The 14,247-nt window shown below is 55.9% G+C and overlaps 2 protein-coding genes across 11 annotated transcripts; one reads left to right on the top strand and one right to left on the bottom strand.

The window, feature by feature from the left end:
• Position 1: 1 nt before the first annotated feature.
• On the top strand, positions 2–2,206 carry Mrpl54 (mitochondrial ribosomal protein L54). Its single transcript, NM_025317.2, has 3 exons — positions 2–155; positions 1,121–1,277; positions 1,931–2,206. The coding sequence occupies exons 1-3, from the start codon at positions 38–40 to the stop codon at positions 2,061–2,063; spliced, it is 408 nt and encodes a 135-aa protein (NP_079593.1). The 5' UTR covers positions 2–37; the 3' UTR covers positions 2,064–2,206.
• Positions 2,207–3,942: 1,736 nt separating this feature from the next.
• Positions 3,943–13,993, bottom strand: Matk (megakaryocyte-associated tyrosine kinase). Of its 10 annotated transcripts, none has more exons than XM_011243376.3 (15): positions 13,650–13,742; positions 13,198–13,392; positions 11,963–12,074; positions 8,389–8,448; positions 7,641–7,754; positions 7,430–7,545; positions 7,122–7,341; positions 6,746–6,839; positions 5,955–6,020; positions 5,386–5,485; positions 5,213–5,297; positions 5,060–5,133; positions 4,772–4,967; positions 4,394–4,480; positions 3,943–4,305 (listed from the first exon to the last, which is right to left on the bottom strand). In XM_011243376.3, the coding sequence occupies exons 3-15, from the start codon at positions 11,987–11,989 to the stop codon at positions 4,066–4,068; spliced, it is 1,479 nt and encodes a 492-aa protein (XP_011241678.1). In that variant the 5' UTR covers positions 11,990–12,074; positions 13,198–13,392; positions 13,650–13,742; the 3' UTR covers positions 3,943–4,065. The 10 variants fall into 10 exon arrangements, with proteins under 10 accessions (XP_011241678.1, XP_011241679.1, XP_006513361.1 ...); XM_011243377.3 differs by having other exon boundaries at positions 7,641–7,751; NM_010768.2 differs by lacking the exons at positions 11,963–12,074; positions 13,198–13,392; positions 13,650–13,742 and adding exons at positions 8,624–8,759; positions 9,354–9,629 and having other exon boundaries at positions 3,947–4,305; positions 7,641–7,751.
• Positions 13,994–14,247: the final 254 nt, after the last annotated feature.

Genomic DNA, 14,247 nt, shown 5'->3' with positions numbered 1-14,247 from the left:
CACGGAAGTCTGCACGTGCGAGCGGCCGGCCAGCGTCATGGCGGCCGCCCATCTCCTCCGGGCTTCCCGGGTGTGGGCCCGCTGGCATCCCCGGGCGCTCCCGGTCCTCAGAAGACCTGGAGGATTCTCTATCCGGGAATATGCTAAAAAGCCAGGTGAGTTGGCTCCGAAGGAACCAAAGTGGGTACGGCCGGAGCGCTGCTGGGGAGGTGGGGTTCTGAGGATTGACTGCGCAGGCGCAGCGTTACGGAGGCCAAACGGTGCGTGCTAGCGTAGTGAGGCCTGCGGGTGCGCCGCTAGCCTCTACGCTCAGTGCGCAGGCGCGGCCCTTGTGGGACAGGGCGGGACCAGGCTGGGTGTCACGCTTCAACTTTGAGTAAATCACCAAACATAACCAACATCAACTAAGTTATTGTCATTATTTTAATTTAAAAAGTAATGTGGGTGGGCAGGTTGGTTCATTGTGCAAGGTGCTTGCCTGGAAAGCCTTGAGTTTGATCCCCAGGACCCACATAAGCAGGGAAGGAGATGACCAATCCCACAAGCACTGTGACAGTGTACACACCCGTGATAATCATTATTTAAAATTATTTAAAAATTACGCTTTGAGGCGAACGTGATACCTTTAATCCCAGCAGAGAAGCAGAGTGATCTCTGTGAGTTCCAGGCCTGCCAGGAAGACCCCATCTCAAAAATATTTTTAGTGTTTACTTTTTTGTGTTGTTCCAGGAGAGCTACATCATGACATACCCTGTCTTCAAAAAAAAAAAAAAAAAATGTTGCCAAGTTGGCCTAGAGTTACCGAGCCATCTCTCTCTTCTCAGAATTGGTTTTTTGTTTTTTTTTTTGAGACAGGGTCTTATGACTCCCCAGCCTCAGCTCCAGAATGCTGGGATGCCAGGCATGTGCCACCATGTCAACATCACTGAATGGAAGAGGGGTTGTGTAGTATGGGCTGGGCCTTCAGGGCCCACGGGAGTGGGACAGGTCTGTGCCATAACAAGGGACCCTGTTATGCATGGAGAGAGCTGGGGCTGTTGGTTGTTGGAGGCCACACAAAGGAGGGTTGAAGGAGGGCAGAGCTGGGCAGGCTGAAGTGTCCCGTTCTCTCACTGTGCAGTTGGCAAGGGCGGCAAGGGCGGCGTGGCCGCTGAGGCCCTGAAGGACCCCGAGGTGTGCACAGACCCCACTCAGCTCACCACACATGCCATGGGGGTCAACATCTACAAGGAAGGCCAGGATGTGGCCCTGAAGGCAGACTCCGAGTACCCCACATGGTGAGTGTACCACACTGCATAGGAATCCTGACACCCAGCCTTCAGGAACATGGGGCTCCAGGATAGCCCCCTGAGGCCTGCTGTGCTCGTCTACCCTTGTCATGGGTGGTTCTGGATGCCAGTGAGTACACAAGACCATATGTCCCCAAAGGCTGAAGGGGGCAGCAGGACTCTGCTTCTTGACATTTATGACTGATCCCCAGCTACCCTTGTTCCAGGGACCCAGAGGGTTGGTCAACAGCACAAGTATCCCCTTCCCAGGGCAAGCTGGGAACCAGTTACCTGAGCAGGCAGATATGGTGGGCTACATTCTCAGGAGATTGGGAGAGGCAGGGGCAGTGGGATGCAGACTGGGCAATAAGTGTTTCCTGGGGAGGCCACATGGATCCAGGACCAAGTAGTAGAAGGTGTGCCTTGTGCAAAGGTCCTGGGGAAGGACAGAGCCAATTCTCTGGGAGCAGAGAAGAGGCCTATGTGGCTGGAACAAGAGACCAAGGGGCAGAGGGGCAGACGGGAAGCAGAGTGGGGATGACCAGGTCCCTTAGGCTCAGTCTCTGACACTGAGAACCAGGACTGGGTGTAGAGGCCCACCTGGACCCCAATCACGCCCTGGAGCTACAGGATGTCCATGCTGCCCTGCCTCTCACCCTCAGGCTGTTCCAGGTGAACTTGGGTCCCCCCAAAAAGCTAGAGGAACTAGAACCAGAGTCCCGAGAGTACTGGCGACTACTTCGCAAACAGAATATCTGGCGCCACAACCGGCTGAGCAAGAACAAGAAGCTGTAGTGTGATGATGGGCACCTGACGGGAGACTGCCTGGAACCCTGGCCAGCCAGAGCAGGGAGAGAACTGAGTCCTCTGACCTTCACCTGCTCGCCATGCCGTGCAGGTCATGCACACTCGAAATAAATACCAAAGGGACCTACAGCAGCCACGCACATGTGTGTCATGCCCTGTGCCCTGTGATGCCACACCTGGGAGGGCCCTAGGCTCTGCTCCGAGGCTGGGCCTGGCCTGGTCCTCAAGGCCTTCAGGCAAGGCTAGGTCCAGGTACTTCAACAATGAGGCCGTAACTTGGTATGCTCATGGGCCCTCTGGGTGGGTTGTGCTTATGCAGAGGTTGCGTCAGCCCCAGCCAGCTGTATCTCGCCCTCACTAAAGGGAGCTGGGACAGGACTGCCATTCCCTTCCGGCTGGGATGTGGGTGCAGCTCACTTGCCGCTCATTGGACCTCAGGGCTGCACCCTGTCTTTGCCACCTGGGCAAGTGACCTGAGCCCATCCCACCTCCCTGGGGTCCAGCTGGACCGAGAGAATGGGTCACATAGATGTGAAGGTGGCAGGTATGCCTCCCTTGCCGGGGCTTTGGGTGGACCTGACAACCCCTGTGCCTCACTGAAGGGATCTGAGGCTCCATCCACACAGCAGTCTGTGAAGCCCTTTTGGCACCAGCCTTCATGATGCTGCCCCAGCAGGCAGAGAGGCAAGGATGTGGCCATCTTAATCCAAATGCCCGTGTGTCTCTCCAAGATGTGTCGAAGTTAGAACAGAGCCTGTCTGTCACCTGATGTCTCTCACCTGCCTCCCAATCCCAGTCCCAGCCTGGCCTGGCCTGGCCTGGGCCTTAGCACAAGCTGTCCTCTGACTGGACCACCGATGTCTCTTCCTCCTCCTCCTGCTGACACGGCAGCCTCAGCCCATGCCACGGACACTCTAAGGCTCTCCTGTGGTCTTGCACCTCCGTGAAGCTCACCACTGCGTGTGTCTCCTTCAGTGCTCCGTCCCAGCACCTAGTGTGGCCATGTGCCACACCTACAGATGGCCAATGAGAGCTGATGGGTGGGCAGGTGGGTTAGTCCATGGTGGGTGAGTGTTTGTGGATGGGTGGTAAGATGGAGGGATGGGGGGGTGGAGGCTGCATGGTTGGAAGGTGGCTTGCAGAGTGGATGAGGATCGGATGGGTGGGTGGAATCACAGAGAGATGGATGTGTGTAGCTGGGTGTGTTGGAGTGAGTGTGCGTGCGTGGCAGGTATGCTGGGAAGGCAGACAGCGTCCAGGCTGCTGTGCTCAGGGTGTCCTTGTCAGCTTTGACTCCCAGCTTGGCTCTACTTTGGTGTCTTGGCTTCCATGGAAGAAAACCACCTTGACCTTGGAGTCAGGAAGTGTGGGTCCCCTCTGTAAGAGATCTGCTGTCCTGGCATCTCTGTCCCTTCTGCGACATGGACATTTTGTACATTCACTGGCACCCGGAGATGGGATGTAACCAGAATGCCCCAGCCTGGTGCCCCTCACACTTGGGAGTGACCCTTTAGGCTAGCTTTATAGCAACCCCATAAACAGGCAGAGTGGCTCAGGATCCCTCCCCAGCGGGTGACACAGCTGTGTGGCAGGTGGCAGGGCCCTGGGACCGATGGCAAGTAGATCTCTAGCCTGGCTGTTCCCCAGGTGCCCTGGCCCCACAGGCTGGTGAGGCAGATGCTAGGGGAAAGGTCAGGCCTGTAGTCTGCCCATGCAGAGAAAGTGGGTAGGGACTTTGGGTGATATCACAGACATCAACACTCAGGGCTGCTCAGAGGTTCATGTGGGCAGGACATGGTCACCACAGCTGGCTGAATGTGTCTGTTCGCTCAGGACAGCCGGTGGAGGACACACAGGCATCAGACAGTTGTACAAAATCCTTCCAAATGCTCTTTATGGAGTGTCCCAGGCATGGGGGTCTCAGGGGCTGCAGAGCTCTTCCTGGCTCTGTGACCCTGCATCTATGTCCTCTTGCTTTCTGCTTCAGGGATCAGGGGTCCTGGCTCCGTGTGGGAGCTGAGCCCTCAGCCTCCTGTCCCCCAGCGGGGGCCGAGACACCCACACTGCGGAGCTCACGGCCCAGCTTCTCCACTATTTTGCGGAAGGGTGGTCGGCGCGCAGGCTCTGCCTCCCAGCAGCTACCCATGAGGGTGTGCACAGAGCCTGGGCAGCCATCGGGGGGCTCCATGCGGTAACCCTTCTCCACAGCCTCTGAAACCTCCTTTAGCGACTGTGGACACAGGGGTGCAGCGTGGGTGGAGGGCAGTCAGTGACACAGGATACACAGGCTGCCCCTCCCTCCCTAGGGTGCTGCTCACCATCTTGGGGTATGGGGCTCTTCCATAAGAGAAGACTTCCCACAACAGCACCCCAAAACTCCAGACATCCGACTTGCTGGAGAACCGCTGTTGGGGCAGAGGTCAGGGTGAGGAGAGCCCCTCTGGCCTCCCTGGAAACAATCCCAGGCTACTCTCCTCCTCTGTCCTAAGCCCAGGCCTGCTTCAGAGATGGGGAATCAGGCTGAGGGAAGTTCTAGGAGGAATGTTGTAGGCCTAGGGCTCACTGGAGAGGCAACCATTTCCCCTTGAAGCTCAGAGAGGTTGAGGGGTGCACATAGTGTCACAGAGCACAATCAAGAACGTCAAGCGCCCTCTGAGGAACCCCATAATCCCAGAGAGAGGTAGAAGGCTGCTCACCCCGTTTTTGAGAGCCTCAGGTGCCGTCCACTTGACTGGCAGCCGGCTTGAGTCCAGCCCCTTGCGCTCTGCCTTGGCTAAGCCAAAGTCACTGACCTTGGCCACCAAGTCCTCAGAGACCAGGATGTTCCGAGCAGCCAGGTCCCGGTGCACCAGCTTCTTGCTCTCCAGGTATTCCATGCCTTCAGCAACATGACTAGAGACAGACAAGGCCGGCTCACCTTGGAGTCAGGCCTCAGTTTCCCCTTCCACTTTGGGACCTACCTTCCTGGATGGAATGTCACTTACAGAGCAAACTGCAGAAGCTGAGAGGTGCTCACAAGAGCACGGCCCCGCGTGCGCAGGAAGTTCACCAGGTTGCCCTGTTTAAGGGGAGGGACTTGGGGGTCTCCAGGCTGTTGGGCCACCCTTTCCTGTCCACCCACCCACCACCCTGCACACCTTGCTCACGTGCTCCATGACAATGTACAAGCCGTGGTGCAGGATCACACCCAGGAGTCGCACTAGGTTCCTGTGCTGCAGCTTCCTGGGGGTGCAGGGATGCAGAGGGGGACATGAAGTGAGTATACACCTGGGACCTCAGCCCTGGGACCTGGCCCCACCCCAACACTCACGTCATCACAGCCGTCTCATCCAGGAAGGCCTGGGCTGTCACATCACACTTGATATTCTTCACAGCCACCTTCTGTCCCAGGTACTCACCCTGTAGGACGGCTGTGGAGGAGGACAGAGGTCAGGGCCCACCAGCAAGGCAGACAGACAGACAGACCTGCTGACCACCCTGCCTGGAATCCCCCAGTGAGGGGCTGGGGGTGTGGCCTGGGCAGAGAGTTGGAAATACATTCAGGAGGCCTTGCTCCATCCCCCAGGCCCTGAATGAGGAAAAAAATAATAATTCATGCAAATACGATGGCTGTCTCATTCAGAATCCAAATTTCTGTTCCATGAAGGAACCCACAGGTGCTGCCCATGTTTGCATAATTTCCGGCTGGCGCGACTGAAGACATGCCTGAAGTCTACTGTCCTCTGACCCAAGCCCCAGAACAAAGCACACAGGGAAGGTTTTCTGAATAGAGGATCCTGGGAGGTGAGGGTGTGGCTACTTCCCAGACAGCCACACCTGTCCTGCACTGTCCAGTTGAGAGGTCAATTCTGAACACTGCCTGCTGTGTCCCCTCCTCACCTCCAAACTCCCCCTCTCCAATCTGTGCTCCCAGAGTCAGATGCTGCAGGTCGAGTAGCCAGCCAGCTGCAGAGACAAAGAGAGCCACTGAGAGGGAGGCAGGAGCACCTCCTGCCCATCCCACCCAGTTTGCATTCAGTGAGACTCGGAGAGCTGATATCCCCACAGCTGGGCACACCTGAGCATGTGCCTGCTCCAGCAGCTGCCCTAAGGCTGCATGAAGGACACCCCACTCCTGGTACTATTTACAGCCCTGCAAGCCACAGCCATCCCAGCCTTCATCAGAATACAGTCCCCCCCTAGGTTCCCTAGACTTGAGCCATGCTCCAGGACCTCCCTCTAGGGACAAGGAGTATGACTGCCCCTGTGGCCCGCCATGCCTCTGGGAGGGCCTTCCCCTTGCTGACCCACACAGAACAAAAGGCACAGAAATACAGAGAGGTTTGCACAGGTTCTGGAATCTTTCAGGGCTATAGTCTCCATAATCTTGTACTCTGCACAGACTTGCAGTTGCCTCTGAAAGCCCTCCCTCCCTTCCAAAGACCTCTAACCCCCACCCTACCGCCACTCTGAAGATTCAAGCAGGACAGACACCTCTCCACTGCGATTTTTGTCTCTGTGATTCCATAGCCCCCACTGGATAAGTGTGACAGGGTTGGAAGACGCAGGGGCTTAACCAAGCCAAGGCTGGGGTGTGAGGGTGAGCAATGAAATTAGGGGTGTGAGTCTGGGAGGTGGGAGTCTGCCTGGTGCGCACGAGGATGCTCCCTTCTGCAGTATGGCTCTCATACCCTTGGCGAGCTCCTCCTCTGCAGACTTTGCGCCCTGTTTCCTCCTTGGCTTCACCAGCTTGGTGCAGATGGCCCCCTTGTCCTTGGTGTAGTGCTGTGGAGGCCGCCGGCCATGAGCCTCTGCCCTGCAGGACCGCTCCCACCATCCCACCCCAAGTTTCAGTGAGGTTGCCAGACTCCTCCTCTAAGTGCCAGGCTAAGGTGATCGGGTTTCCATGGCAACAGTGGGGGTTGTAGAATGGAAACTGAGGGGTGGTTGGTGTGAACATAGAGCTCCCTGGGGAGGTGACCCCAGTTCTAGAGAAAGAAGTGACAGTTCCTGGGGCCACCATCCATATTTCCATCCCTCCTTCCCCAGCCTTGCCCCACACGTCACCTCCACCATGTCCATCAGGTTACAGAAACACACGGCCTCATCGATGGTGAGGTGCCCATCTCGATGCAAAACACGGTAGTGGATGACGTCACGGCCGAAACTGACACACAAGACATAGTCTCCAGGGTGACGAGCTGATTCCCTCACAAGGAACAGCCCGTCCTCGGGTGGCTGCAGCTGCTGTATGGCTTCCTGGCCGGAGATCTTGCCATGAAACCATCTGTAGGGATGTGTGTGGAGAGGGGGCTGTGTAAGGCAGGGGTAGAGGGGGCTGAGCCTCTCACACCACCCCCCAGGGTGCCACTCACGGCATGAGGCTGAGCTTGGGGTCTGTGGAGAGGGCCTCCCGCTGTCGCAGAGCAGCGGCCGCCAGCAGCCCTTCCTGCCCACTGCCATGGTGCTTGGCTCGGTACCAGCTCTTGTCCTGTACAGGAAGGGAACAGATGTGGGGAAGGAGCTGGTGGGTGTCGGCCCTGGCACCCCCAAGGCACACCACCTACCCTCCAGCTCCCCTCTCACCTCACAGGCCTCCAAGATGGTCACCATGTCACCCTTTCGAAAGGCTAGCTCACCGGGCTTGGGGCGAGAGTTCTCACACTTGGTCATGCATTGAGTCCCAGGGGCCCAGCGCTGCTGGGAAGGAGACAGAGGCAGAGGTATGTCAGGGACTGAACACAGGGACAAGTGGGAATTGGGAGGGACAGAGAGACCTGAGAGAAAGCTGGGGCTGGTGAGGATAGAAGACCGGACAAGGGAATAGTGAAGACACAGGCCTGTAGCCTAGCTCTCAGAAAGCTGAGCCAGGAGGACTCCAAACCAGCCAAAGGCCCATCCTGGGCTACAGTGAGACTTTGTCTCAAAAATTAAAAGATGATGATGCCAGGAGTGCTGGCCAACACTTGTAATCCCAGAACTCAGGGCAGGGGTGGGGGTAGCAGAGGAAAGTGGATCTCTGAGTTTGAGGCTAGCCTGGAGACTCTCAGGTCCCAAGCCAGGCATACCTACACATTGAGACCCTGTCTCAAGAATAAATTAAAATAAAGAATAGAGGCCTGGGGATAATGTCTAATACAGAAAGGAAGGGGGGAGGGAAACAGAGTTATAGAGAGAGGCAGAATTATAGTCACGTGAAGCCATTTTGGCGGGTGGGGGGAGAGGGGTCCTTGGGGACTGTCAGGTGTGGGTGCTTGCTCAAGTGGGGAGGGGCATGTTCCCCCCCAAAAGGGGACAGTTGAAAAGGTTTGGTGACTCAGGGCCCCACACTCACCGTTGGCATCCTAGCTGCAGCAGGCGCGGGGTGCCAAGCTCCGAACAATCTAGGGCTCACCTGTGAAGGAAGGCAGTGTCATGCTGGGAGTGTCCCCAGGTCCAGCTCTTTCCTCAGGGTCTGGCCTGGTGGCAGCAGCATCCAGGAAGCAAAGCGCCTCCCTCAAATCATCCCTTGGATGGCTTAGGTGTGGAGCCCCTCTGCAGCCCTTGGCTTTAGGGACAGTGATCATTACCCGAGGCAGGTCCCTAGATTCCCAGCCTTCAAAGGCCAGCCAGGAGACCCGGGAGCTTCGCCTTGCCATTGCTCGGGAAGGGAAACTGAGGCCCAGAGTCAGGAATGGAGTGATCTGGCCCAGGTGGCAGCCAGGGCTGTGTGTGAGAAAGAACTGGGCCTGTGGCTTCCTCTTTCCTGGGCGTGGGCAGAGGAGGCTGTGGGCAGGGGCCGTGACTCAAGGTCATTCCTGGGAATCTGACCCTAAGCGGAACCTGAGGAGGCCAGGCTCCCGTATAGCTCCTGGCTCCTCGGGTCGCAACGGGTCACCAAAGAAGCATCTTGAGGGGACCCACCCCATCCCAGCGCAGGCACTGCAGGGCTGCCCGGATCCCCGGCTGGTGGCTGGCAGGGGGGCAGGGCGGGAGGTTGGGGTGCGCTCCTGGCCTCAGACTCAGTGGGGTTTGCACGGCAGCCACGCAGGCGGAGGCGCACGTGCATCTGGGCACAGGTGCCACCAGCCACCCCCGTGTGTGCGACAAGGGCGCCAGTGAGACGCGTACACCTGTGCTGGTGCCTGTGGTGCACAAGGGCCCTGCAGTGACCACCGGGACTCGCGCACTCAGAGACTTGCACGCCGCACCCAGAAAAAAACCAAAATAAAACAAAAACCAGCCCGTTGCACCCGACGCCCCCGGGTCCAGGACCGTTTCGAGAGTGGTGTCCCCCTCCACCCACGCACACACGCTCACCTGCTTAGGGCGCGACCCTCGGAGGGTCCCTGCCAGCGGGTCGAGCACCCAGTGGCTCAACTCGGAGCAACTTGCAAGGCTTCCTCATTTTGGGGCAAGGATGGAGGGGACCCGGCTCGGAGCCCCCGCGGGTCCTAGCGCCGGTCTCACTAAGACCGCGCTGCCACCTCCTCCCGCTGCGCCTCCCACTCCGTCCGGGCAGAGTGCTGAGTACCAAGTGCCGGGTGCTCTCGGGTCCCCGCTGAATCCTAGCCTTCCTTCGCCCACCCTGGGAAAGCTGGGAGCGCGGAATGGCTCGGGCACGCGCGCAGGTGCTAGGAGTAGGAAGGAGCTCCCTGTCCGGGAAGGAGACCAAGGCAAGCTGCGGCCCTGCCTGGTCTGCCTGTACTTTCAGACATGCCAGCTGTGGAGCACTCAAACATCCTCCCAGCCCTCCGGAGGCAGAAGCAGGAGGATCTCTGTGAGTTGGAACCCTGCCTGGGCTAAAATAGAGAGCTACAGAGTAAGAACTTGCCTCAAAAAAAAAAAAAAAAAAAAAAAAAAAAAAAAAAAAGCAAATAAAACCCAATTAAGTAATTAAGCACGTTTGGGCAGAGGTGCCTAGAAGCACCCTGATGGACATGACACGGCCAGAAGCCACAGTCCTTAATCACAAGTCCCCAGGCAGATGCAGGTACCCACTGAGGAGTCCTTGGCCAGGGAGGCCCAGAGACTTGGAACCAAGGCAGCCCAAAGTTCCACTTTTCTCGGACCCTATTGCTGATGACAGTGTCTGAGTCACAGGCTCCCTCCCTCCTGTCACCATCAGCCACCACCCACACTGCCGGCAGATGCCCCACGGGTGCAGTAGTGGTCCAAGTGCTCTGCAGTAACCAACTGCTTTCTGACTCGCTCTGGCACGGGCCTAGCGAGACCTCCTCCAATTGTCTTACCAGTGGACTTTGTACAGATGTTTATTCTAGTACCTACAGTTAGCAAAGATCCAAAAGTGGGGACTGGGGCTCAATGGGTGACACACTGTGGTGTCACAGGCCTGTCACCTCAGCACTGGAGAGGCAGAAGCAGAAGGATCAGGAGTTAAGGTTATCCTCAGCTACGTAGTCAATTTAAGGCCAGCCTGGGCTACCTGAGAAGTATATGTGTTGAAACGGCACTGGCCCTTGGGGTTGAAGGACATAGCCTGCAATCCAAGCCTTGGGAGAAGCTGAGGCAGGAGCATGAGAAGATCAGGGTACAGAGGACATTTCCTTGTTTTTGTTTTTGTTTTTTTCAAGACAGTTTTTTTTTAAAAGATTTATTTATTATATGTAAGTACACTGTAGCTGTCTTCAGACACATCAGAAGAGTGCATCCAATCTCATTACGGATGGCTGTGAGCCACCATGTGGTTGCTGGGATTTGAACTCAGGACCTTCTGAAGAGCAGTCAGTGCTCTTACCTGCTGAGCCATCTCTCCAGCCCAAGACAGATCTTTTAAGAGAAGTGTTATTGTCAAGCTATAATGATGGTAGTGAGCCAGAGAGTTGTTTTAGTAGGGAAATCATTTGCTGCACACACGAGGGATCTGAGTTCAAAACCTTAAACTATGCAAAAATTCAGGTATAGTAGCTCATCTGTCATTGTAGCAAAGGGGAGGTTGAGACCCCAGCATCCCTGAAGCTCAGTGGCCACCAGTTTAGCACACCCGATGCATGGGAGGTTAAGTGAAAAAATCTGTCCAAAAACCAAAGTGGAAGCCAGGATTGTGGCCACAGCATTAGTCCCATGTGTCATGGAAGCAGAGGCAGGTGGATCTCTGAGTTTTAGGCCAGCCTGTTCCACAGAGTGAGTTCCAGGACAGCCAGAGCTACTCAGAGAAATCCTGTCTCGAAAAACCAAAACCAAAACAAACAAAAAACAACAACAAAAAAAGAAGTACAGCTCAGAGGAGACAGGGCATCCATGGCAGTTAGATGAGCCCACTCAGTGGTAAGAGCACTCTTGCACAAGACCCAGGATCAGTTTCCAACACCCACATGGTGATTTATAAACATCTGCAGCCAGTTCCAGAGAGGGTCTGAGCTCTGTAGGCACGATGCACAAATAAACATAGAGAAAAAACATACATACACATAAAATAAATTTTTTTTTTGAGACAGGTTTTCTCTGTGCAGCCCTGGCTGTCCTGGAACTCACTCTGTAGACCAGGCTGGCCTCAAACTCAGAGATCCGCCTGTCTCTGCCTCCCAAGTGCTGGGATTAAAGGCGCGCACCACCACTGCCTGGCTCACCACTGCCCGGGTCAGAGGACATTTCCTATAACAAACACCATAAAGTGTCTCTGTGCTCCCTGGTCTCCAAGGAGCTGAGTGAGGCATCTGGGATGTAGCTCCCTCCTTACTGGGGCCCATGTGGCTATTGCTCCAGTGCTGCTAAGGACCCATCTTTGTTGGCAAACCATTACAACTATCTGAAATAGATGTGCCAAACCACAGAATGAAGAGAGGAAACCACTGCTGGCCACAGCCTGTCCCTTCTAGACACTTGATGTGGGTGGGACAAGAGAGTGTTAAGGGATGTTTATGATGGCATAAGAGGCTGGGGCCAGGCTCAGCGGGCAAAGCACTCACCTGGTGTGCACCAAGCCTCAGCACCATTCCAGCAACAGGGAGTCTGGGATAGGGGATCAGGACTTCAAGGTCAGCCTCAGCAGCTTGGGGTGACCTGGGCTGTGTGACTCTTCTGTCTCAAAGGAAGGAATATAAGATGCCCCAACACTTAGCTTTAAGACAATTTCACTCATAGCCCATGCTAGCCTCAGACTCATCATGCTCTGCCTCCAGCATCCCCGGTGCTGCTGGGATGACAGTTGTGCCTCGACGTCCAGTCCTCCTGACAGATGTTTAAAGTCAGAGCCTTCAGAGGTGTCAAGGAACCTTTTGCTTCCTTGTGCAGGGAGCACTCTTTGTGCCCACTTTGCAGATGGGGAAACTGAGGCTCCGAGACTCACTGCTATCAAGGCACTGGGGACACCTAAGCATCTCAGTTTGTTTTAGCCTGCATCGAGGCCAGATCTGCCTGCCCCAATTAGTATGCCTTTAAATTTAGCTCTGCGTGGTGCTTCTCATGTAAGGGGGACTCCGGGATTCAGGGAAGGACAAGGCTTCCTGTGGGGAAAATTCCCCTCTCTCTAACATCCAGTTGCAGTCGGCCCTCCACCCTCCTTTTCTACTTGTTTAAAACAGCATCTCACTGCGTTGCCTAGGCTAGCCTAGGACTCCTGGTCATAGTATACAAAACGCCCAAGGACAGGGCAATAGAAGTCAGCTTTAAGTCATGTCTGCCATACAAAACAGGGATGGAAGTCCACTTGTACCCACTCACTGAATGTGAAAAGCAGGACAGAGGAAGAGCCAGAGGGTGGGGCTACCCCTCACAAGGTGATGAGAGGACCCATGCACAAGGGTGGGCCTCGGATTCACACGCTCACACACTAAGATGCACATTGTAAAGTGCCACTGGCAAATAGACTTTAGCAGCCCCTCCCTGTTTCTCAATTTTCTTTTTTTATAGTAAGAAAAACCTAGACCTGTATAATTTTTTGTTTGTTTTGGCACAGGGCTTCTGTCTGTAGACCAGGGTGTCCTTGAACTCAGGGATCCTCCTGCCCCAGGCTCTGTTATAAAAATTTAACAAAATGCCTCTGACATAAAAGTCACCATTTCGCCCCTTGTCAGCTCTGCAGTATGGAGTTCGCTCACCCTCACAGTGCAGCAACACTGTCTTGTCTGGAGACACCTCAGTCTCCACAACTACAGCTCTGTCCCACACTAACTCTATCCCCTCCCCTGCCCTGGGTCCTCACCGGCCCACTTGTATCTCTGTAGGTCTGACTCAGACCCTGTGGAGTATGGCCCATGTCACTGGGCATCGTGTCCTCAAGGGTCATCTGCCTTGGTGCAGCAGTCACGGTGTTCTTCATGGGTGTATAATATTCTAGCTCGTTGCTGAACCACACCATGTATGCCCATTCGTCCCTTGGAGAAGTCTTTCCTGTCTCCTGGCCAGTGAAGATCACGGCAACATCTTTTCAAAATGTCAGTGAACATGGGGTGGGGGAGCCTAGGATTGCGGGGGTAGTGGGCTGCAATCGCCCTCCTAAGGAACACCAGTCCTCTGGCTGGCTCTTACTTCAAGCCAAGGTGGTCATTGCCTTTCCTGAGATCAGCAGTGACCTTGCACAAGCCGCTTTTCCGGACCCCTCCTGCCTGGGCTAAGGCCCCGCCCACACCCCATGCGTCATCCGCGCCCACTCACCTTGTCTCCTAGCAACGCTCCCCTGCATCCGCAGCCTGGGTCCAGCCTTTAGCACCCTGGCGGCCAGGCTGATTTCCTGCCTTATCTTGGGTCCAGTTCTGTGCTTTGGCCTCAGTTGGCCTGCACAGGGTCTCCTGCCCCGTGGGGACCGGACTTGGGGCGGGAGGGTCAGATGCTGCGGCTCTTTGCGGCTTCAGCGAGCTGCGCGGCCCAGACGGTACTCCATCTGGACCCAACTCCAAGCTCACAAAATGATGGATGTTGCTGTCTAGTCGCAGAAGCTTCGTGGTTTGGGGTTGCTAGGCGGGTCCGACTTAACTCTTTGTCACCTGGTATGGACTCATCTGCCTTCCCAAGTAGACTCGGGTGGGCTTGGTGGAGAAGTTCAGTGCAGAGCAGAGCGCAGAGCAGGGTGGGGGTCCGGGGACGTGGTGCTTTCCCGTTGTCCCTGAGCCAGGCCACCAAGGTCTGGGCTTCCTCCGTGCCCCCCCCCCCCCGTGAGCTCTCCCAACTGTGAAGCATTGTCCCCCATAACCAGCCACAGAGACGAGGGCGCAGAGCGCCTCCAGGAGTTAGGTTACTTATGTGTACTTGACTC

This window comes from Mus musculus, chromosome 10 (assembly GCF_000001635.26).
Source record: "Mus musculus strain C57BL/6J chromosome 10, GRCm38.p6 C57BL/6J".
Taxonomy (NCBI): Eukaryota; Metazoa; Chordata; class Mammalia; order Rodentia; family Muridae; genus Mus; species Mus musculus.
The sequence above is the reverse complement of the archived record's forward strand: the minus strand, read 5'-3'. Positions and strand labels throughout refer to the sequence as shown.

Coding starts and splice junctions, on each gene's coding strand:
- Mrpl54 (NM_025317.2), top strand. CDS start 38: ATGGCGGCCGCCCATCTCCTCCGGGCTTCCCGGGTGTGGGCCCGCTGG. Junction 156..1,120: donor GGAATATGCTAAAAAGCCAG/GTGAGTTGGCTC, acceptor CTCACTGTGCAG/TTGGCAAGGGCGGCAAGGGC. Junction 1,278..1,930: donor GACTCCGAGTACCCCACATG/GTGAGTGTACCA, acceptor TCTCACCCTCAG/GCTGTTCCAGGTGAACTTGG.
- Matk (XM_006513294.3), bottom strand. CDS start 8,692: ATGGCAAGGCGAAGCTCCCGGGTCTCCTGGCTGGCCTTTGAAGGCTGG. Junction 5,298..5,385: donor GATGAGACGGCTGTGATGAC/GTGAGTGTTGGG, acceptor CTGCACCCCCAG/GAAGCTGCAGCACAGGAACC. Junction 4,481..4,771: donor CTGAGGCTCTCAAAAACGGG/GTGAGCAGCCTT, acceptor CTGCCCCAACAG/CGGTTCTCCAGCAAGTCGGA.